General features: G+C 42.1%; 1 protein-coding gene across 4 annotated transcripts in view; it reads left to right on the top strand.

The window, feature by feature from the left end:
* The window catches only part of LOC140481605 (basic helix-loop-helix domain-containing protein USF3), a 55,206-nt gene extending 32,151 nt beyond the window's left edge, over positions 1-23,055 (top strand). For 3 of the 4 annotated variants that reach the window (XM_072578075.1, XM_072578077.1, XM_072578074.1), the window contains 3 exons: positions 1,321-1,403; positions 12,385-12,481; positions 15,351-23,055. In XM_072578075.1, coding sequence (XP_072434176.1) covers positions 1,321-1,403; positions 12,385-12,481; positions 15,351-22,075 — 6,905 coding nt within the window. In that variant the 3' untranslated portion in view covers positions 22,076-23,055. The remainder of the gene's footprint in view (positions 1-1,320; positions 1,404-12,384; positions 12,482-15,350) is intronic. The other variant, XM_072578078.1, reaches the window with a different exon arrangement.
* Positions 23,056-24,149: the final 1,094 nt, after the last annotated feature.

Genomic DNA, 24,149 nt, shown 5'->3' with positions numbered 1-24,149 from the left:
GCAGGCATTTGCTGGTCTACAATATGTTCCTTAGCTCCTCTCCAATAGTGCACTAATTGCAGTGACTGCGCAATGTGAAGGAGAAAGGACAAGGAAAGTAGATTTAATAACATGTCATCAGTTTAGGCCATTTTCTTCATGTCAGCTTTCTCACCATTCTCCCAGGTACCACAAGACAATGTGCTTGAAGTATTTCTTAGAGACAACTAAGTAGAAAGAGTTAATGCAGATAAATCAGGAAAGGATTCCAGATTCTTGATTACTGAGGGGTAAAAGATTATCAGGAATATGCAAAAATGTAGAAATAAAGGTTAAAATTAGATTAGCCACGATCTTATTTCATGGTGGAGTAGGCTTGAAGAGTTCAGTAACCTACTGATGTTCCTGATTTGTCTATTCATAAAAGCTGAGATTGTATTGTCTTAATGGGTGTATTGATTATCTTACCTCTTCCATGGCATTAGACATATCCTTTGTATTATTCTACTCACAGCTTTCAGCAAATAAATATATTTTATAAGAGCAATGATCAATTCCACTCTTTTTATAGTACAGCAGTTTCCAATTCCATTCCATTATACGGTTAGAACAGTGATCGGTTTCACAGTACTACCCTTAAAAAAAAATGTTTTACCTATTGGATTGTTTCCATAGTGGTCAAGCTTAATGTATTATATGGCTCTACCCGTATTACTGTTCCTGTGATGATGTCTGGCACAGTAATGGACATGTTAAACTATTCTAATTGCTGGATGATTTGATCTTTTAAATGACATCATTTAAAATATAAATGGTACACAAGTATGTTTGCTTTTCTTCCTCTTCAAAAAGCAGTCAACGGGCCTGTGTGTTCACAGCATGTACTAACACAACCTTCCTGAGCAGTTTTAGTGTTGGAAGTGAGGCCATGAGGAGCAGTGTTGGGCTGGAATAATATACTAAATGAGGCAAAGATTCAATCAGAAAATCTAATTACGTGAGATTCCATTAACACTGTGGGTATAAATTGAACTTCAAAATCAAAGATTGCAAAGTTATTGGGTATGTGGCTGAATAATTACGTTAGGAGGTGGTTAGTGCATGTTCAACAAGCATACGCCTGTTTTTTTAAAACCTAGTTAATATGCTGCATAAATTAATTCCATTGGGCTATGATGTAGTGTAATAGGGATATGGTTCATTCTAACAAACAAAGTTCCTAACTGTTAGTTGTATGTGTGTGTAGACAAATTAAGAGACTTTGAGGGAATGGAAGTGAAACAGAAATTAGCAAAAACCTAACTTAATTTGTTATTTTAAAACATACTATGTTGTTCCTAGTGGAAAGGCATCGAAAGAAGAAGATTAACTCTGGAATAAATAAAATTGGAGAACTTATTCCATGCTCTCCCGCCTTGAAGCAGGTAAAAACTATTTCCAAAATTGGATCTGAAAATCCTTACTACTGATTGAACAGATAATAACATTAAGGGTTATAAATTGCAACAAAAAATATCTGTCTCATGTTTTCAGTTACTGATAGGGGTGTACTATATCTTTCATTCTTATCTCTGTTGGGAATAAATGTTGGAAATTTGGAAAACAAATCATGATGTTTGAGATGGACAAGTTTGGACAACCTTGCATTGACAAATCCTGATTCTAAATATTCAAAATAATAACACACAGTGAACAGGATACATCAAGTAAATCACTAACAGAACTGCCACGATTTAATAGCAGAATAGCAGAACAAACTAAAAAAGAAATCCCTACAGTGTGGAAACAGGCCATTTGGCCCAACAAGTCCACACCAACCCTCCAAAGAGTAACCCTCCCAGACCCATTCCCCTACCCTATTACTCTACACTTGCCCCTGACTAATGCAACTAACCCATACATCCCCGAATACTATGGGCACTTTGTCCTAGTCACTGTTCAAAAAGACCTTAAGCAGTGAATCTAGAATGTGAATCAATTAATAGAAGGTCCTGACGTGCCATAATGTAATACATCAATTCAGTACGTTAAAATTGGATGTTTGCAGAGCCAGAACTTGAAAATATAGCTCATACCGTGAAATTGTTAGGGACTGCTCAACTGTTGAATATTCCTGAAAAAGGAATTATTTTCATTGACAGAAGAAGATTTTAACGGGTTCTTCTGTGATGGGTATGTGGTTCATTTTCGTAGGTACAGAATTTATTAAGACTATTTACAGGAACAGAAACCAGGTCATTCAGGGGTGGCACGGTGGCTCAGTGGTTGGCACCGCTGCCTCTCAGCGCCAGGGACCCGGATTCGATTCCAGCTTCGGGTGACTGTGGGGAGTTTGCACATTCTCCCATGGTCTGCATGGGTTTCCTCCGGGTGTTCCGATTTCCTCCCACAGTCCAAAGATGTGCAGGTTGGGTGAATTGGCCATGCCAAATTGCCCATAGTATTCAGGGATGTATGGGTTAGTTGCATTAGTCAGGGGCAAGTGTAGAGTAATAGGGTAGGGGAATGGGTCTGGGAGGGTTATTCTTTGGAGGGTTAGTATGGACTTGTTGGGCCAAATGGCCTGTTTCCATTCTGTAGGGATTTCTTTTTTAGTTTATTCTGCTATTAAATCGTGGCAGTTCTGTTAGTGATTTACTTGATGTATCCTGTTCACTGTGTTATTATTTCGAATATTTAGAATCAGGATTTGTCAATGCAAGGTTGTCCAAACTTGTCCATCTCAATTTTTTTCCCACTAACTTGATTTTTTTGATGCTGAGAAGTCACTACATTTCTTTTAAATTATATCACTTTGAGGTACTTAATATTATTCTGTATCTCTCCTTTGTATGAGATATTAATCTGAGCCTCAGTCTGCCTTTCTCGTTAAATAAAATGCAGGTCAATGTAGAGCAAGAGTTCTCTTTGACCAAAATTTATTCATCAACTTCCCAATGTTGTATGAAGTCAAGAGCATAATAATATTTCAGTTTAATTTAATGTCAACCTTTTGGCTACATTCATAGCTCAATAATGCCATATTACCAAAGCGCTAAGTTGAAATGCCAAGTCCAGATGCATTGGTCTGAATCAGCAGTGAAAATATTACTGAATCAGCCAACCAGATACTTGGGAAGTAGTTTTCCCAAGTTTGTGTCAGTCATTTCTGATAATAGTAAATGCAGTTATATTGCACTTTTTATGAAGTAATCCCTGTCACTGTGCTTCATCTCATTATGTTTTGCAAAGCAATATGGGGGAAATAAAGAAATTAGCACGTCAAGTAAATGTATTTTAGGAGGAGTAAGCAGAGGTTTGGTGAATGTAGCAAGTTTTAAGGAGAGCGGAAGGAATCTGACAAACATGAAGGTCTAAAGGGGAAAGTCCAGTTTGTTGAGCATAGCCAGGGAATAGGGAATGTGTATTGTTAGAGAATAGAGAGTTTAATTAATTGGGAGCCAAAGAAGTAGGGATGACTGACACTACAGACAGGACTAACCACCAGAATGCGATCTATAATTTTGCATTGCTGATGACTTGGAGCTGAGGGTGGTGGATGAACTTGGTATGGAAACATGCAGCCAGTATTTGAATGAGCTGAATTTTACACAGAATAGAGGGAAGGTAATCTATTTGTAAAGTATTGGAGTTGGAGATAATTAAAGCCTGAAAAGACAGGCTCAATGGCAGATGGGCTGAAATAGGGATGACAGTATCGAGGTTGATGTTCCTTGTGGAAAAAGCTTCAGGTCAGAAGCTCAAATCAGGTTTGAGTATGATTCTGAGCTTGTGAAGATTTGAGTTCAGGCTGAAAGAACTGCTGGGGTGATGTTGCCATCAGTGGTGAAGGTATGGAGTTTATGGTCAGGGCTAAAATCAATTGCTTCAGTTTTCCTAATTGTGGCTGAATTAGGACTGGATGTCAGGAAAACAGTCTGACCTTATAGAGGTTTATAAAATCATGAGGGGTATAGATTAGGTGAATAGCAGGTGTCTTTTTCCCTTGGGGTGGGGGATTTCAAGACTAGGGGACAGATCTTTAAGGTGAGAGGAGAAAGATTTAAAAAGGACGAGTGGCAGTTTTTCTTACGTATAGTGGTTTGTGTGTGGACTGAATTGCCAAAGGAAGTAGTGATACGGGTACAGTTACAACATTTAAAAGACATTTTAGGTAAGTACATGAATAAGAAATGTTTGGGCGATATGGGCCATGTGCAGGCAGGTAGGACTAGTTCAGTTGTGATTATGGTTGGCATGGAGTGGTTGAACTGACAGATCGGTTTCTGCACTGCATGGCTCTATAAGAACAGCTTTTCATTCTAAGTCCTGAAATCTTCAATTCATCTTCTGTGTCCACAACCTTTTAGAGTCATAGAAGTGTACAGCACTGAAACATAATCTTCGGTCCAACTCGTCGATGCCAACCAGATATCCTAACCTTGTCCCATTTGCCAGCAATTCCCATATTCCAAACCCTTCCTATTCATATACCCATCCAGATGCCTCTTAAATGCTGTAATTGTACTAGTCCTCACCAGTTCCTCTGGCAGCTCATTCCAGAGCACCGCCCTCTGCATGAAAAATATGCCCCTTAGGTCCCTTTTATATCTTTCCCCTCTCACCCTAAAACTCTGCCCTCTCATCTGGACTCTCCCATCTCAGGGAAAAGACCCTGTCTATTTATCCTATCCATGCCTCTCATGACTTTATAAACCTTTATAAGGTCACCCCTCAACCTCCGATGCTCAAGGGAAAACAACCCCAGCCTATTCAGCCTCTCCCAATAGCTCAAATCCTCCAACCCTGGCAATATCCTTGTAAATCTTTTCTGAACCCTTTCAAGTTTCACAACATCCTTCCAATAGGAAGGATACCAGAATTGCACGCAATATTCCAAAAGTGGCCTAACCAATGTCCTATACAGCCGAATGTGACCTCCCAACTCCTACACCAACTGCTCTGACCAATAAAGGAAAGCATACCTTCACTATCTATCTATCTGCGACTCTACTTTCAAGGAACTATGAAGCTGCACTCCAAGGTCTCTTTGTTCAGCAACACTCCCTAGGAGCTTACCATTAAATGTGTAAGACCTGATCTCATTTGCTTTCCCACAATGCAGCGCCTGACATTTATCTAAATTAAACTCCATCAGCCAATTCTCAGCCCAGTTGACCGTCTGATCAAGATCCCGTTGTACACTGAGATGACCTTCTTCGCTGTCCACTACACTGCCAATTGTGGTGTAATCTGCAAACTTACTAACTATACCTCCTATGGTCACATCCAAGTCATTTATATAAATGATGAAAAGTAGTGGATCCAGCACCGATCCTTGTGGCACTCCACTGGTCAAAGGCCTCCAGTCTGAAAGACAAGCCTCCATCACACACTCTGTCTTTGAACCAGTTCTGTATCGAAATGCCTAGTTCTTCCTATATTTCATGAGATCTAACCTTGCTAACCAGTCTCCCATGAGGAACCTTGTTGAACGTCTTACTGAGGTCCGTATAGATTACATTCACCGTTCTGCCCTCATCAATCCTCTTTGTTATTTCTTCAAAAACTCAAGTTTGTGAGACATGATTTCCCACACACAAAGCCATGCTGACTATCCCTAATCAATCATCACCTTTCCAAATACTTGTAAATCCTGTCCCTCAGGATTCCCTCCAACTACTTGCCCACCACTGATGTCAGATTCACTGGTCTAAAGTTCCCTGGCTTTTCCTTATCATCTTTCTTAAATAGTGGCACCATGTTAGCCAACCTCCAGTCTGGCACCTCGTGTGGCTATCAATGATACAAATATCTCAGCAAGAGGCCCAGCAATCACTTCCCTAGCTTCCCACAGAGTTTTATGGTACACCTGATCAAATCCTGGGGGTTGATTCACTTTTCTGGGTTTGAAGACATCCAGCACTCCTCCTCTGTAATATGGACATTTTTTTAATATGTCACCATCTATTTCCCACATTCTCTATCTTCCATGTCCTTCTCCACAGTAAATACTGATGCGTTTAGTATCTCCCCCATCTCCTGCGGCTCCACACAAAGGCTGCCTTGCTGATCTTTGAGGGGCCCTATTCTCCCTAGTAACCCTTTTGTTCTTAACATATTTGTAAAAATCCCTTTGGATTCTCTTTAACCCTATTTGCCAAAGCTATCTCATGTCTTCTTTTTGCCCTCCTGATTTCCCTCTTAAGTATACTCCTGCTGCCTTTATACTCTAAGGATACACTCGATCTCTCCTGTCTATACCTGACATATGCTTCCTTCTTTTTCTTAACCAAACCCTCAATTTCTGTGGTCACCCAGCATTCCCTACACCTACCAGTCTTTCTTTTCCCCCTAACAGGAATATACTGTCTCTGGACTTTCGTTATCTCATTTTTGAAGGCTTCCCGTTTTCCAACCATCCTTTTACCTGCAAATATCTGCCCCCAATCAGCTTTTGAAAGTTCTTGCCTAATACCATCAAAATTAGCCTTCCGCCAATTCAGAACTTTAACTTTCAGATCTGGTCTATCCATTTCCATCACTTAAAACTAATAGAATAATGGTCGCTGGCCCCAAAGTACTCCCCCGTTGACACCTCAGTCACCTACCCTGCCTTATTTCCCAAGAGTAGGTCAAGTTTTGTACCTTCTTTCGTAGGAACATCCAAATGTTGCATCAGAAAATTTTCTTGTACATACTTAACAAATTCCTCCCCATCTAAGCCCTTAGCACTATGGCAGTCCCAGTCTATGCTTGGAAAGCTAAAATCCCCGACCATAACCACTTTATTATTCTTACAAATAACTGAAATCTCCTGACAAATTTGTTTCTTAGTTTTACATTAGATTACTTACAGTGTGGAAACAGGCCCTTCGGCCCAACAAGTCCACACCACCCCGCCGAAGCGTAACCCACCCATACCCCTACATCTACATTTACCCCTTACCTAACACTATGGGCAATTTAGCATGGCCAATTCACCTGGCCTGCACATCTTTGGACTGTGGGAGGAAACCGGAGCACCCGGAGGAAACCCACGCAGGCACGGGGAGAACGTGCAAACTCCACACAGTCAGTCGCCTGAGGTGGGAATTGAACCCGGGTCTCAGGCGCTGTGAGGCAGCAGTGCTAACCACTGTGCCGTTTGTCGCTGACTATTGGAGAGTCTTTAATAAATCCCAAGAAGGTGATCATCCCTTTATTATTATTTCTCAGTTCGACCCAAATAACTTCCCTAGAACTATTCCCAGGAATATTCTCCCTAAATACAGTCGTAATACAATCTCTTATTAAAAACACCACTCCCCCTCCTCTCTTGCATCCCTTTCTATCCTTCCTCGAGCATTTGTATCCTGGAACATTAAGCTGTGAGTCCTGCCCATCCTTGAGCCACATTTCTGTAATTGCTATGATATCTCAGTACCATGTTCCTAACCATGCCCTGAGATCATCTGCCTTCCCTGTTAGGCCCCTTGCATTGAAGTAAATGCAGTTTAATTTATTAGTCCTACCTTCTCTGCTTCGTTCCTTCCTGCCCTGACTGTTTGACTCGCTCCCTTTCCCAACTGTACCAGTCTCAGATTGATCTCTTCTCACTAATTCCCTCGGTCCCATACCCCCCACCTTACTAGTTTGAATTCTCCCAAGCAGCTGTAGCAAATCTCCCTGCCAGTATAGTTGTCCCCTTCCAGTTCAGGTGCATTTCATCCTTATTTTACAGGCACTTCTACCTGAGGAGAGATCCCAATGATCCAAAATTGTGCACCCTTCTTCCATACACTGGCTCCTCAGCAATGCATTCATCTGCTCTATCCTCCTATTCCTACCTTCACTAGCTCATAGCATTAGGAGTAATCCAGATATTACTACTCTTGAAGACCTTTTTAAATTCCTGCCTAACTTTCTATATTCTCCCTTCAGAATCTCATCCTTTTCACTTCTTATATCATTGGTTCCAATATGTACAATGACCTCTTGCTGGTCCTTCTCCCATTTAAGAACATTATGCACCCTCTCTGAGACATCCCTGATCCTGGCACCAGGGAGACAACACACCATTCTGACTTGTCGCTGCTGGCCGCAGAACCGTCTGTCTGTGCCTCTAACTGGAGAGTCCCCTATCACAATCAATTGTTTGGAACCCGACATACCCCGCATTACATTAGAGCCTGTCTCAATACCAGAAGCTTGGCTGTTTGTGCTACATTCCCCTGAGAGTCCATTCCCCCCCCCCCCCCCCCCATTTTTCAAAACAGTATACTTGTTTGAAATGGGGATAGCCACAGAAGACTTCTGCACTACCGGCCTACCCTCTCCACCTGGAGTTAATCCATCTACCTGACTATATGTGCGGCTTTTCTCCTTTCCTATAACTGCCATCCATCACCCTCCCTAGGTGTTGTAAATTCCTCTGTCACTCTAACCGATCCACGCGATCTGATGGGATTCACAACCAAAGATACTTCTTGCAGACATAATTATCAGATACATGGAAACTCTCCCTAAACTCCCACATCTGACAGGAAGAGCATATCACACTACTGAAGGCCCATCTTTGCTTGTTCACAATCTACAGACCCAGAATTCTAAATGTTTGTGACCTTTGTTTTTTTTTCAGAAGGTGCTTTCAACTTTAAGATTATTCTCCTCCAGTAGGAACAATATTGCGAAACTTGAAAGGGTTCAGAAAAGAATTGTGAGGATGTTGCCAGGGTTGGAAGGTTTGAACTACAGGGAGAGGTTGAATAGGCTGGGGCTATTTTCCTTAGAACGTCGGAGGTTGAGGGGTAATTTTATAGAGGTTTATAAAATCATGAGGGGCATGGATAGGGTAAGTAAACAAGGTCTTTTCCCCAGGATGGGGGTATCCAGAACTAGAGGGAAAAGGTTTAAGGTGAGAGAGGAAAGGTATAAAGGGGACCTAACTTCTACATGCAGAGGCTTGTGCGTGTACGGAATGGGCTGCTAGAAGATGTGGTGAAGGCTGGTACAGTTACAACATTTAAAAGGCATCTGGATGGGAATATAAATAGGAAGGGTTTAGAGTGATCTGGGTCAAATGCTGGCAAATTGGACGAGAGTAATTTCAGAATATTTGGTCGACATGGATGAGTTGAACCAAAGGGTCTGTTTCCTTTGACTGTATATCTCTGAGTCGATAATCCCCTTGTTCTTGACAACCCTCCAAAGCTGATATATCTTTCCAAGGTCTGGTTACAGAACTGAATGCAACAAATGAGTTCTGTCTGAGGCTCTAACACTGGAAGATAACATTTTTACCTTTGTTTTCCAAGTTCATTGAGACAAAACCTATTGTTCCAGTAGCCTTTTGGGTTGACTTTGTTTGTACCCCAGCTTTAAATAATTGTTTAGATATCCAAATCTGGATGTAAGTTTGTTCCGTAAGCTGGAAGGTTTGTTTTCAGGCTTTTCACCACCATACTAGGTAACATCATCCATGAGTTTCCAGTGAAGCACTCGTGTTATGACCCGCTTTCTATTTATATGTTTAGGTTTCCTTGGGTTGGTAATATTATTTCCTGTGATGATGTCATTTTCCATGGTGATGCCATTTCCTGTTCTTTTTCTCAGAGGGTGGTAAATGGGGTCCAAGTCGATGTGTTTGTTGATTGAGTTCCGGTTGGAATGCCATGCTTCAAGGAATTCTAATGTGTGTCTCTGATTGGCTTGTCCGAGCATGGATGTGTTGTCCCAGTTGAAGTGGTGTCCTTCCTCATCTGTATGTAAGGATACTAGTGAGAGTGGGTCATGTCTTTTTGTGGCTAATTGATGTTCATGTATCCGGTAGCTAGTTTTCTGCCTGTTTGTCTAATGTAGTGTTTCTCATAGTTCTTGCAAGGTATTTTGAAAATGACGTTCATTTTGCTTGTTGTCTGTATGGGGTCTTTTAAGTTCATTAGCTGCTGTTTTAGCGTGTTGGTGGGTTTATGGGCTACCACGATGCCAAGGGGTCTGAGTAGTCTGGCAGTCATTTCCAAGATGTCTTTGATGTAGGGGAGAGTGGCTAGGATTTCTGGATGCATTTTGTCTGCTTGTTTGGATTTGTTGCTGAGAAAACGGCAGACTGTGTTCATTGGGTACCCGCTCTTTTTGAATACATTGTATCAGTGATTTTCCTCTGCTCTTTGTAGTTCCTCTGTGCTGCAGTGTATGGCGGCTCATTGAAATAATATTCTCATACAGCTTTGTTTGTGATTGTTGGGATGATTGCCTCTGTAGTTCAGTGTTTGGCCTGTATGTGTTGTTTTCCTGTAGTCGTTGGTTTGAAGTTCCCCATTAGCTGTTCGCCCTACTATGACATCTAGGAATGGCAGTTTGCTGTTGTTTTCCTCCTCTTTAGTGAATTTTAAGGATATTATTTGTGGTCTGGAAGGTTTCCTCTAATTTGTTTTGTGTAGTGATGACAAAGGTGTCATCCACGTAGTGGACCCAAAGTTTAGGTTGGTTGGTTGGCAGAGCTGTTTGCTTGAGTCTCTGCATTACTGCCTCTGCTAGGAGCCCTGATATTGGAGATCCCATGGATGTTCCGTTGGTTTGTTTGTAGGTTTTATTATTGAAAATGAAGTGGGTAGTAAGGCATAGGTCCACTAATTTGACGTTGTTGTCTTTGCTGATGAAGTTGGTGGTGTTTGGTGTGTGTGTCTTTGGTTCTTCTAATAGTGTAGTCAGTGTTTCCTTGGCCAGGTTGATGTTGTTGGATGTGAACAGTGCTGTTACATCAAAGGTGACCATTATTTCATCCTCTTCTATCTTGGTGTCTTTGGTTTGCTGGGTTTCTTCAGTAAGTTCATTGTCTTTCAGTGTTACTTCTAATGCTGCTAAGAAATCGTTCTTTTCTGCACCCCAGAAGATGTAATTTAATCCTCTTACTAAGACAGCTTTTTCAGTGTCTGTTAAGGGTCGTCAGATAAACTTTTATCTATGTTTCTAGGTTGTCTCTGTTGTTATTTTGTGTGAATTTGCCGAGTTTTTTCTGCAGGCCTACTTTTTTCATTTTCTGTGTTTGTCACCGTCTAATGTCTATGGCTCGTTCTACTGTGTCTGTCCATTCAAGGTCTGTCGCGGTAGTGAGTAAAATTTTTTGCACGAAATTTCCTGGGTGTATTTACAGACTTTGTTGTGGGCATCATTAATCAGTTTTTTAAGCATTCCGTGGTCATTTTGCTCTGTGATTCTTTGGCTAGTTGGGTGCTAAGAGGCATAAAATTCACTAAAGAGAAGAAAAACAACAGCAAACTGCCATTCCTAGATGTCATAGTAGAGCGAACAGCTAATGGGGAACTTCAAACCAACCTCTTCAGGAAAACAACACATACAGGCCAAATACTGAACTACAGAAGCAATCATCCCAACAATCACAAACAAAGCTGTATGAGAATATTATTTCAACAAGCCACCATACACTGCAGCACAGAGGAACTACAAAGAGCAGAGGAAAATCACCTATACAGTGTATTCAAAAAGAACGGGTACTCAATGAACACAGTCTGCTGATTGCTCAGCAACAAATCCAAACAAGCAGACAAAATGCATCCAGAAATCCTAGCCACTCTCCCCTACATCAAAGACATCTTGGAAGTGACTGCCAGACTACTCAGACCCCTTGGCATCATGGTAGCCCACAAACCCACCAACACGCTAAAACAGCAGCTAATGAACTTAAAAGACCCCACACAGACAACAAGCAAAATGAACGTCATTTACAAAATACCTTGCAAGAACTATGAGAAACACTACATTAGACAAACAGACAGAAAACTAGCCATGAACATCAACTAGCCACAAAAAGACATGACCCACTATCACTAGTATCCTTATATACAGATGAGGAAAGACACCACTTCAACTGGGACAAGACATCCATGCTAGGACAAGCCAAACAAAGACACGCACGAGAAATCTGTTCGGCATGGACAAGTTGGACCGAAGGGTCTGTTTCCTTGCTGTACATCTCTATGACTCTAAGCATAGCATTCCAACTGGAACTCTATTAACAAACACATCAACTTGGACCCCTTTACCACCCTCTGAGAAAATGAATAGGAAATGACATCACCAACCCAAGGAAACCTAAACACACAAATAGAAAGCAGGTCATAACACCGGTGCTTCACTGGATGCACACTGATGATGTTACCTTGTATGGTGACAAAATGTCTGAAAACAAACCTTCCAGCTCACCAGGCAAACCTACATCCAGAACCTCAACCTGAGCTGCAAATCTTCTCAAAACTCCCAAATATTCAAATCACTTTACTCCATTGTAGTTGTCAGCTCCTCATCAGTTAGTGTGCCAGCGTGACATCACCTTTCAACTGGAGCCCATCGCCCAGTTTCCATTGCACTGGTTTTTAAGACATAAATGTGTTGCATTTTGTTAATCTCTTGTTTCCTGTTTTGCAGAGTAAGAACATGATACTAGACCAAGCATACAAGTATATCTCCGAACTGAAGAGGCAGAATGATGAAATTCTATTGAATGGAGGAACCAAAGAGCAAGGTACGATGTGATAATCATTGTGTAATTACTTTAGATAACTTATCTCCACCATAACTTAACATTCAGCAACTTGATATCTCTAAATGTTCAAATTAGCTATCACCCAGGAAACCATCCTGCATTTTACATTTTTCTTAACTGCTTTAAATGCAACAAAATAAGACATTGTTGTGAACCAGACCCCCTCAAAGTACTTCAAGAAGGTAGCCTAGACCCTAGCTTTTTCTTATTTTAAAGACAAATGTAAAGTGTGATCCAGGTGCAATTCGACAGATCAAACTACTCGACATTAAGCAAAACACAATTTATTCAAACCCAATAGTTAAAATACAACAAAAGAAATAACTTAGAATAACAACTCTTTTGGAAAACGTAACAGAAGAATAGATATGGTACCTTTCTAATTAATTGTTCCAATATACTAACATCCTACAAGCCTTTGGCAAAAAGGCAAATTCAGAAAACAGGTAATGTCTCTCATGTAGTCCAGCAGCCTCAGAAGAGAATCCACAGCTTTTGGCTGTAATTGAGAGCGGGGGAAAGCTAAATAAAAATCCTTGATCTGTGAGAGCTTGATCACATCCACTCATTCTGCTTCTATTCTTCCAACTTGAGAAAGACCTCACAAGTTGTTTATCTTCTCCAAAGACTACCTCCCACCTGTCCCCCAAACCCTCTCTCAAAGAAACCATAAAACACACCTCTTAAAAGTCACATCATCATCAAAATATAGAAAAGTGGAAGGCCATTAGTCCGAAGTCTCCTCTGCCATTCATTGGGATCTGATATTACTCAATTTCTTGATTCCCATACTGATTAAAAATCTGTATATCTCAGCCTTTAATATACTTAATGACCCAGCCTCTACAGCCCTCAACAGTAAAGAATTCCACAGGTTAACTACTTTAGTGAAGAAATTCTTCCTCGTTGCAGTCTTAACTGGACAACTCCTAATTTAAGAAATTTTTCTCACATTATAGACTCTCCCTAGACTCAACCTTGTGAAGTTTCTCTGGACTGCATCCAATGTCAGTATATCTTTCCATTCACAGGGAACTAAAACTGCTCGCACTATTCTAGGTGTGGTCTGACTTGTGCTTTGCATAGTTTCAGCAAGACTCCCTTGTTGTTTGTACTTCATTCCCTTTGAAATAAAGACTAAAATTCCATTTGTTGTCCTTCTTCCCTGCAGAACTTGCAAGCTGCCTCTTTGTGATGTATGCACGAGGTTCCCCAAATCCAGATGTGCGAAAGCTTTCTGCAGTCTTTCTCTGTTTAATTATATTCAGCTTTTTTTTAAATGCTAAAATACACAGCGTTACATTTTCTCACATTACATACATACTTAACCTGATTAGGTCCTTCTGCAGACTTTGTCCTCTTCAGTTTGTGCTCTCTATCAATTATTATGTCATCCACAAACATGGTGATACTTTCATTTTCCTGAAGCATCAGAGGTTGAAGGGTGAGCTAACAAAGGTTTATAAAATGAGGGGCATGGATAAGGTCAACAGGAGAAAGTGAGGACTACAGATAATGGAGATGAGAGTCAAGAGTATAGTGCTAGAAAAGCACAGCAGGTCAGGCAGTATCCGAGGAGCAGGAGAATTGATGTATCAGGCATAAACCCTTCATCAGGAATGTGAATAGCCAAGGTCTTATTCCTAGGGTGGGAAAGTCCAAATCTAGAGGACAGAAGTTGAAAATGAAAGAGGAGAAATTTAGAAAGGACTTGAGAGGTAACTTTTTCCCTGCAGAAATTGGTGCATGTATGTAACGAGCTGCCAGAGGAAGTGGTGGAGGCGAGTTCAATTACAACATGTAAAAGGCATCTGGATGGGTTTATGAATAGGGAGAGTTTACAAGGATATCGGCCAAATGCTGGCAATTGGGACTAGGTCAGATTGTGATGTCTTGTTGGCATGGACAAGTTAGATCTAAGAGTCTGTTTCCGTGCTTTACAACTCATGGCTCTAGTTTTCTGTGTTTCTTGCACAAGTACTCCCAAGTCCCTTTGTATTGCAGCTTTCTGCAGTTTTTCTCATTCCAGTTTAAATCCTGTCCTTTTGTTCTCCCTTCTGAAATGAACAACTTCATATTTTTCTACATTATACCCCATTTGCCATCATTTTGCCCAATTATTGAATCTATCAATAGTTCTCTGTAAGTTACTCATATCTCACTTGCAGCTTGCTTTTCTGCCTGTTATTGTGAAGATAGTCTTACGTACTTCAGAAGCTTGCTATATCAGTTTTCCAAAAAGGGAAAAGCAGTTTAATAGTGAACAATGTTTCCTCCCTTTGACGTTTTTGTTTCAAATGAAATGCTGGAATAGGAGGACATTCTGTTTGTATGCATGTTTATATCAGCATTAAGTTGAAAAGCAGTAACCTTCATCTTTCTTCACCATAAATTTAAAATACATAATGAAAGTACAGTTTACATAACCCATCAAAGTTGTAGGAATGTCACTATGCATAAGCTGGAGAACATCATTCTTGTCAGAATGACAAACATATGTCAGCTGTTTCATGAAGAAGGGTAATTTTTTCAGTGACAGGCGTAATGCCATTTTTGCTGTGTTGTAAGGGCAACTCATGAAACAATGTATTGTGAATTTCAAAATGATTAAGTATTAGGAAGGTTGACACTTAACATCTTGAAAGAATGTTAGTTAGAGAGGTTTTTGTCATAACCTAAGGCATGGGATCCTTCAGAAATAGAAAATGGGTAATGATTTGTTTTGGAGAAATAGAGCAGTTTCAAAGAAAGGACAAAATTGTTTCTTATTTTAAATAACTTCAGGTACTGAGACTATGATTAATTGAGTTCTGATTAACTTCAGATTAAATTTGTGTTCCTTTTGCAGCTGAAGAAATTGTAAGGCTTCGGAAGCAGTTGAATGAGCTACAAAAGGAAAATGACCGTTTTGCAGAGTTACTGAAAGCCAATGATATCTGCTTGCACGATGACCCTACCATTCATTGGAAGAGGAAATTCAAAAGTACAAAAGTTACAATGGTTATTTCTTCCAACCAAATGCAGGACGATATATTAGTCTACACAAATGGAAACCAGTTAAATGGAAATTGCCAGCAGATTGCGGTACAGAGTTCGCCAGAACAGGCTCTGACCTCTGTGAACAATAGTACACCAGAAACATGTCTTGATATAATGGAGCCTATGGCAATGCCTGATATTTGTCCTTTAACAAATGGCGCTCGACTTCCGACATTGGTTGCACAGCAGGAAGTTCCTGAATGTCTTCCTACAACCAGGCCTTGTCTGAACACTGTTCAGTGTAACACCACCTCCAATAGCAGCACTGTACCGAGTGTGCTGAATGTTTCTAGTAACAGCTCTGGACAGGAGGTTCTTCAGTCCTCCCTTCGCAACTGTGCATCAACCACTTTAGCTTGTTGTGTGAACACTTCTGCACAAATTGAACTGGAACATTCTACAGGCAATTTTGTGCGGAATACCTTGGAAACTGCCAACAGCCATCTTACACAGGGTGTTCTCAATGTTACTACTAATACTTGCTTTGCCTTGCCATTGCACTCTCAGCAGATTGGTATGCCATGTGCAGGGGTGGAGAACCCCAGTGGGATGACACCACAGTCATTTTTGGCATCATCGTCTGTGAGTAGCCAGAGACATGAGATGATATCAACAAAGTTTCCTGTTACTGAATATTCTCAAAATATGTTGGCATCACATGTTTGCCAAAATGCTCCAGTGTCAGTTGGTGGTCTTGTCGTTACATCACCATCATTCAAACTGAGGACAGTGTCTAATGGAGGTATGATGTCTTGTTGTGCAATGGCCAGCTCATGGACTGTCTGTTACCCAGCCTGTACATATACTGGCATTTCAGACTCAAACAGTGTTAGTACGTTTTCACGTATGAGTTCTGCAGGCAATACACAAACAACATGGACTACATTACAGTTAGCAGGCAATACTGTGCATCCTGTCAGTCAGGGGTGCTGTAGTATGTTGCCAGTGCCAGCAAATGAAAATCCGAGCTCCCGAAGTACATTCCCCATTTCAGAAAGTGGCCAACTGTTTAATAATGTCACTATAGTTCCTTCAGGTACAACAGCGTATGAGGGGGTTTCACTCTCTTCCACATGCAAGCAACTCAAGCAGCAGGTGGCAGTCACTATGCAGCCTCCCCTACAACCTCTACCCTTGCAGTCAGTTCTAGCGCAGCCACAGATTCCAGTCCAGTCAGCTGCCAAAATGGTCTCATTGCTTCCTCCCTTGCAAGTAATTCAGATGACCCGCCCTGCAGGGACATCTGTCTCTTCCACTCCCAATAATCCGAATCTGATCATCCTCCAGCCAGCTAATCCCACCTCACCTGCTGTAGTGAGAGGTGCCCTCAATAGTCAGGCACCAGGTCAGCAAATTGTTATTATACAAGCAGCCAATCAAAATGCTGTATCCGTAGTCCCAGCTCAAACGAGTAATAGGTTACCAACCCTTGACTCCAGTCAATTGATATGCAGCAATGGGAATGCACAGAACACTCCTAATATTCAGACAGTGGGAGGGAAGCACCTTGTTCACATATTGCCACGGCCTGTATCTTCATCTGCTTCCACGAGCTCTCAGCCCTGCACTACAGTGGGATCAGGCCAGCACCAGCAGCAGACTATCTCTGTCAATGGTCAGTTATTTGCTCTGCAGCCACTAAAGCAGTCAGGGGTGTCCAGCCAGAACACTATGCAGATCATTCAGCCAACAACCAGTGCCGATCCAAATACCAATGTGGCTCTTAACACTTTTGGCGCATTGACAAACCTCAGCCAAAGTATCTCACAGATGGCAGAGCAAGGGGGCTTACAACTGAGTAATGACCAGTCACCCAGTTCTTCAGCTCCTGTCAAGGGCCAGGTTATTAGTGGCAACACCTCTGCATCTGACACCACGATGGCCAACACAAGCACAGATATTTCGAGGGCATCATTGTGGCACACAAGCAGTTCATGCTCCAAACCCCCCCCTCTTGGACCACCCTCTAGCTGTAAAACTAAAAAGCTGCAAAAGAAACCCCTCTCTACAAAACAAGGAGCTGCAAGGAAGACCACATGTACTGGGAGCAAATCAAAGGTGGCTGCCAATTGCATTCAAAATAACAAATTCGTTAAAGATATTTCATTGCATTCACTAACCAGCAATGATCAAATTTCATCATCACAAGGTTTAATATCCCAACAATCATCACTGTCTCAGATTCCAACATTAGTGGTAGCTACAGCGGCCACTTCTGTCCCTTCACAGGAAGCAGTGGACAGCCAGCAGCCAGTGGCCAGACTGTCTCAACATGTACACCCACCACATTTAACAGAACCAGCAGTGGCTGAATCATTCTCTCAAGAACAGCCTGACATACTGTCAGAAATTTCAGCTGCATCAACATTAGTTGTATCATTACCATCTTCTTCATCTCGAGGTGATTTGGTAAAGAATGTTTCATGTGTACCATCCTCCCCATGTGTAATCACAGATGTATCAACATCAGTTCCAACGTCATCACTGTTCAGTTCAAATGCAGCTCTTCAAGCATCAAGAGCATTTTCAATAGACAAAGGCAGTGACTTGGTGGATTTGCAAACTGCTGTAGCAAATGTTTGTCGCACACCTGGGATTACTGGTGTTTCTGCACAGTTAGAATCTCTTGCAGCTGCACAGCAGCAGTGCAGTGGGTGTGACAAAGAAAAGAGCCAAGACTGGCACAAAGGGCGATTAGAAATGAGCAAGTTTGCAACAACTAAAGAAGTTAGTAATCAAGTCAGCAGTAACATGATTCATGGAATGACACATGGAGAAAAAACATCATCAAATGAGAAAAGCTCCTTGCTCTCTTTTGTGAAAGATTCCTGTGCTGACAGTGAGCTATGTGTTGACAGTTCTAGAGAGACCTCGGCCGGCATATCGTTTTATGAAAAGGATGAACCCCATAAAGACATTTTGTTGGTTAGCACAGAGATTGAAAGTGGTGTGCAGCAGCAGCTGTGCAACCCTGATCAAGAGAGTATGGGAGGTTCCTTAGTTTCGCACCGCCAGACTGAGTCACCCATGTCCACCAGCTCGGGCAGTAGCCGTGGCTTTTCTGTTGCCTCCATGCTGCCAGACACCACCCGAGAGGATGCATCTGGCATCAGTACAATGTCCAACACCTTTAATAACTACAGCTTATCTGAGCCAAATGACATTGTCGCCCTTGCTGCTAGAGCAATCTTCGAACATGGAAGTCCAGGCAAAAATTTGACTTCTGACGTTACTGTATGTGATGTTCAGGCCAAAGCTCAGAAAATTCCCTTTGCAGATAAAGAAGTATGTGCAAGTCAACAATCTGTTAAAAGCCTGAGTGTTAAAGAGAATAGTCCAAACTTGACAGAGGCTAGTGCAGCTGAAGGTCAAGTACAACAATCACAGCCAGTGGATACCAACTCAAAAGGAATGCCCATTACTAAGACTTCAAGTTCTGTTGTAAAAGAAATCTCAAATATGCCACTGATTTGCAAATCTTCTGGCTCTGCTAACCTGAGTGTTATTAACCATGCCTGTCACAGCGAAGCTAATCAAATGCATGTCTGCTCATCAGGTGAAACCCTACTTGCAGAGCAGCTTCCAGTCTGTGCTCCAGCTGATCTTTGTAGTGAAGCCACTACATATACTGAACAGTCTTCCCAACCCACCCTGTTAGCAGAATATTCTCACGAGCAGCTAGATTCTGTGAAAGGTAACTCGCACTCTTCTCTTGTTTTGGAGCCACATTTGAAGCAAAGCAATGAGAGTCGAAAAGATGCAACAAAGCGGACTGGGCCAGATGACCACTTGATCTCAACAGCAAAGAGACAAAAGCAATGCCAGAATGCAGCCATGAAACTTGAAGGAAAGTCCGCAGTAAGTACAGGTCCAGAACAACGTATTTCCGAATGTGGTCAAACATTTATCAGTCAGTTGCCAACAAATTCTTCAAGTTTATTAGTCTCAAGTAGTAATCCAGGACATGCAGATAGTCTTAGTCCTTTGTTCCCACCAACTAACTTCCCAACTTCAAATGCGACTGAAACTTTAAGGCCAACAGAAGCTCATTGCAATGTACAGCCGCGAATCCAGGAGGGACAAGGACAACAGCTGCAGCAGCATGTGGTATCCCAGCAGACGGTCTCCTCGCAGACTGGCCTGAATGTGCACCATGGTCACATGTATTACAAACACCATCAGGGGCAGATACGAGAAAGGAATTTATACCACCTCCAGCATCAGCTTCCACACAATGAGAGCTCAATCCAGCCCCATACTCACGGTGCCCAGCAGCCCCGCACTCCACAGCAAGAAATCCAAATGCAGAAGAAACGAGGGGTCATGCGAGGGAGTCAAGCTCCTCAACTATCAATGCAGCAAAAGCAACATCCAAGTGGCAGTAGTCAAGGACGCCAGAAAGGGAATCACCATCATCATCATCCGCACCACCACCATCAGCAACAACTTCAGCAAATGCCACATCCACACTTTGGAAATTCACAACAAGATAAAAGGTGTGACAATTCTGTGACTAACAGAAACCATCACAGCAGTCATAATCAGAACCTCCACAGCCAGGATCTCATGCACCAGCAGCAGCAGGATAATGCAAGAAGTGGGCCTCAGGGGTCCGTGACCCCTTCAGAACAAGCTGGGCAGTCTCGCATTCAGAGGTTGTTAAGCTCAAGGTCATTAGATCAGCAGATGGCTTCTAAATCCAACGCCGTGTCACGGCCTTCAGAAATGCAGTTTACTTCTCACAGACAGGAGAGGAACAGAATTTCTAGTTATTCTGCAGAGGCTTTGATCAGAAAAGTACCTTCAAATGCAGAATCCCGAATGGGGGGAATGGCAGTGCAGAGCCCTCGAAATAATCTGGAGCAGTCTGAAATGCGAACCTATCTTGATTTATCAATAAACAAAAACCTGCCTGTTCACACTTTGCACACGAAGTTGTCTCTGGACCATTGCATAAATTCTGAAGTTCAAAGCCTTCCTGACTGTCCTCCTTTTAAAGTGAACGTGACAACTCAAGGTGTTGGCACTTTTGAGGTGCAGTCATCGAGGGGTAATGAGATGGTTAATAGTATGCCAGCACACAGAGGAATGCAATCACATGGCTTCAAGCTGGGGCAGGGTACAGTGACTGAGAGGCAAGCCAGGTTGCCTTATTTGCCAATGCAAGGAATCTCATCAGGAAGTGGAGTTTCTTTAAGGGAGAATGAAGGTTCCTGCCATCAGAGCTTCATGCAAAGTCTACTAGCTCCTCCACTCAATGAGCAAATAGGTCCGAGCCAAAGGTCAGTGTCAGAACATCCAAGGAACACACAGTGTCTCCCTCCAGCAACTATTGAATACAGTTGCCCATCTGCAAGAGAAGGAGTTCACATCAGAAGGGATGGTGAGCTGCAGAATCGTGAAAGCTGTGACATGACTTTAGGTGCACACAGCTCTAGAAACAGCTCTTTAAGCATCTCCTACTCAAATCCTTCCTCTGTGGCAGACGGTCAGGGTCGGAACACTAGTCCAAATGTGTCAGCTCAGAAGAACTCACTCAGAATGAACGAAAGTCAAGGAAGTAAGTGTCACCCAAATTCACAGGTCTCTCCCAATGTGCATGGAGCGGTTAGACCAGTGATGTCTCATGCTACAGTTTCCCACGGTGGGAATGAACAAGGGCACTCAATTCAGCAACCCAATTCCTCAGGGGTTACCCAGCGTGTACGCCACCCAGCCCAGGAGGGTTCAGCTTCCAAGATGCGGCAGACTGATCGATCTCGCTCTGGGAACCACAGAAGTGGGAATGTTTTTGAGCATGGACTTCAGTTGCCCCTAGCGTCCAGTGGCAGCATGATCCTTGGTCGTCAGCAGCCAGTGGGGGCTCGGACAGGAAGCATTGTGCGTTTTATGACTGACGGGCAGCAATTACCAAACGATAATTTAACTCCTGACCAGCACTCGCTATCTCAGAACTTTGGATTCCCCTTCATCCCAGAAAGTAGCATAAACCCTCCAATTAATGCAAACCCATCATTCATTCCTCCGGTAACCCAGCCGGGTGCAAATCGTACCCCAGCTCTCATACCAGTTGAACCACAGAATCCTCTGTCCACATTTTACCCTCCATACTCTCCAGCTCATCCCAACCTTTCCAATGACCTCTCCATCCCCTACTTTTCCAATCAGATCTTCAGCAGTCCAAGCACGGAGAAAGCCAACACTGGGGGACTTAACAACCCGTTTGGGTCCATTCTCTCTCCCCCTCGGCCAGTTGGCTTTCCGCAACCAAACTTTCCCCTTCTCCCTGAAATCCCAGCCAGACCTATGGCCAACACTTCTAGCATCACCCCACACCTCTCCAACTTCAACCTCACCACTCTCTTCCCTGAAATTGCTGCTGCTCCCCTTGCCCCAGATAGTACAGCCATGCCCATGTCACCTTTGTTGCCTTTAACCAACCCAGCTCTTTCAGATGTCTCTAAACAACACTCGAACCGATCTGCTCACAATATAAGTCACATACTGGGCCACGATGGTAGCTCTGCTGTGTAGGATTGGATGCTGCTTAATCTTTATTTTTGTGGGACTGTTATAGTTGCACGTGTTTTATTGAGTGGTCAGGTGGATTACAATCTGTTTGTGGGTATTAGTTGTCCACCTGTGAAGTCCAAAAATGATCACTACCCTTCCTCCTGCCAGACCCAGCATCACCACAATCTTTAGTTTTGTCTCCTTAAACATACACTATGTTGACATATGCAAGATACTTTCTGTTTGCTATCATTTGCAGACATATCTCAGTGGGGCCTTTGAGGTGAGTGAATTGGACAGGAGGAAGATGAATACAGCTATAATCTAGTGGTCACCTACTGTTACTGATACAAAACATGTTTGTGTGCCACACAAAGTGCTGTTCATAAGGACAATTTTCGGAACCTGCAGGCAGCATAATGTGTCTTGTATATATTGTATTAGTATAGGTTTGCAATATATTAATGGTTCAAGGCATTCATAGGACTGAATAAGCATTAATTTGTAAATAGGTGGGAAAATGATTAGTGCACCATCATGGCAGCAGGTATTTGTTGGGTCTGATGTTTAAACATTATTTTGAGCACGGAGTACTATTACAGTTTGTGACTAGCAGCTTACCTTGCTGCTTTGCCTGTGTAAGAAGAGTGAGTTTTAACACAAGCTTTTGGCTTTTTCATAATGTCCCAAACATAAGTCATGCTATTATAAAACTCGTGGAAGTACAATCAGTTTCTCGATTAGGATAAATCTCTTCATGAATTATGCCCATTAAATCAAATTTGCCTGAGTAAGTTTACTTAATTAGACAATCGATTGGTCCCCCCACCCACTCATGTATTTAAAATTCTTCAGACAAGTCAGGCTGCCATTAACTCAAGGTGAAGGGTAGACAGAGGGGAAACATTTTAATACAGAATTTATTTTGTGGATGAGGTGCTGAATAATTTGAGTGTTGTACAAGATATTTAAATAAAAGTTCTAGTTAATTTCCATATAAATGTACTGTATTTCAATTTGAGTTATTGCATGGTGTTTTAATGAGAAGCGATTATCAACCCTCTCCACAGGAACCTGTCTGAAATTGATCTTGGCGAAGGTTTAAAGTTAGAAATAACGGGCTTTAACAATTACATCTAACTTTACACTTCAGTAATCACCAGCCCGTTTCGATCTGTATGACTACTCACCGATTAATATAAATAGGTTACACTCTGCATTTCCAGTAGGGGTCAGGAGTTACCCTTTGCAGATGGCCATTTATATTTTTGAACAGTTTATAGTACCTTGTGTATCTCAGAGGCATGAGCAGAGGATTGAGTCTTGCAATAAACTAACATCTTCTCCTTTTACTTGGGACTATAGATTGGAATCTCCACTGGAGTAGATTGTAATCCCGATAAAGGATGACAATAATTCCAATTAGAATAAATTTAGGACCTTCTTCGCCCTCCTTGTACTGTATGCCTGCCGCTATTATGAATCATAATTAACAATTCCATTGGATTAGTCCATGAGGATCTCTGGTATGGGCTGGGCAAAAGAATTAGTCCTTTGTGTTAAATAGTGCTCGCCTGGTCTCCCACTGACCTGGGAATGACTCATTGGGTTGTTTTAAAAGTAACGGTTATGTTCATCAGCACTGCGACGTGGAAAGAAATTCACCGTGAAATACAAATGCCGAGGAAGCTAAAAGTCGCCTGTGACCCACGTACACTAGTTCCAGAGTATGGACTCGGGTAATCCTGCAGTTACTGAGAATTAAATGCAAAGTGACGATTAAATTTGATACACAATCTTGATTTCCCCCACGCTACAGGAATTAGAAAGTCAGTTGTAAGTTCCTCGCACATATCTTTGTTTTTATCGAATTAGATTTATCTTTTGCACAGAACACTATCAAACTGCTGTAATTCTGTCCGCAGGCGGTCTGTTGTGTTTGAACCTTTTTTAAAAAACTAGCTTACAAAATTGGTCTGTATCAGACCACGAAAAAGTAATTGAGGCAAACCCAGTTAGGGTACACAGAAGCAGCAAACTTCCTGTGTTGTGCTGTGAGACTCGGAGCCATTGTTATGTGGGGAAAAAAAATCTT

Source organism: Chiloscyllium punctatum, chromosome 9 (assembly GCF_047496795.1).
Source record: "Chiloscyllium punctatum isolate Juve2018m chromosome 9, sChiPun1.3, whole genome shotgun sequence".
Taxonomy (NCBI): domain Eukaryota; kingdom Metazoa; phylum Chordata; class Chondrichthyes; order Orectolobiformes; family Hemiscylliidae; genus Chiloscyllium; species Chiloscyllium punctatum.
Note: the sequence above shows the minus strand (reverse complement) of the source record. Positions and strands in the feature narration are given on the sequence as shown.